The sequence below is a fragment of the Penaeus monodon genome, chromosome 22, assembly GCF_015228065.2.
Source record: "Penaeus monodon isolate SGIC_2016 chromosome 22, NSTDA_Pmon_1, whole genome shotgun sequence".
Taxonomy (NCBI): Eukaryota; Metazoa; Arthropoda; class Malacostraca; order Decapoda; family Penaeidae; genus Penaeus; species Penaeus monodon.
Window position 1 is genome coordinate 22,194,273 of NC_051407.1, and position 759 is coordinate 22,195,031.

At 32.9% G+C, this 759-nt stretch overlaps 1 protein-coding gene across 1 annotated transcript in view; it reads right to left on the reverse strand.

The window, feature by feature from the left end:
* Positions 1-759, reverse strand: part of LOC119587000 (exportin-7-like) — a gene marked incomplete at its 5' end in the record, with an annotated part of 15,054 nt that overhangs the window by 2,244 nt on the left and 12,051 nt on the right. Inside the window, 1 exon segment of the mRNA XM_037935741.1 lies at positions 155-232. Coding sequence (XP_037791669.1) covers positions 155-232 — 78 coding nt within the window.

Genomic DNA, 759 nt, shown 5'->3' on the forward strand with positions numbered 1-759 from the left:
TAAATCAAAAGGTTAAATATTTATAGAGCACCAACTGCACATTACACATTACATACACATCAATGTTATATCTACCCAGACTATACCATAAGCAAAGCCATCAGCAGATACACAAGCAACATCAAATATATACCACTGCTGAAACTGTACTTACTCTTCTGATGTAAGCACTTGAAGAGGTAAGTAACAATGTGGTCAAGGGTCGCACAGCAGCCAGTGCACACCATCGTATCTGCAATGGGACAAAGGAGCACATGCAAGTCTTAGTCTAAGGTGGAATATAACCTTTTACTTACTTTTCTGATGCAAAAGTTTGTACAGGTATGTGACCACATGGTCCAATGTTGCACAGCAACCACTGCAAACCATTGTATCTGAAAAAATACACAACATGATTAGTGCCTTTATAATACTATATGTCAACTATTATTTATAATTGCTGGTAAAGTTTTTTTCATTACACAAAAAAATAAGTGTATAGCCTAGAATAATATTATCTGGTCCATTTATTTTACATCTTAAGACAACAAACATGATACTCAAGTATACTACAAATATCACAATAAAACCAAGCTTATTCAATGAAAACTTTTTTCTTTGCCATCTATAAACATTTCCCCTCTTTCAAATATTCCCTAGTACTTTCTCATATAACTCTCAATACTTAAAACATATAAACCAAAATGTAACTTGTGAGTGACAAAGCATTTCCATAAAGGTTCAACTCAAATATTATTTCTTTAACTAAATCCTTCCAGA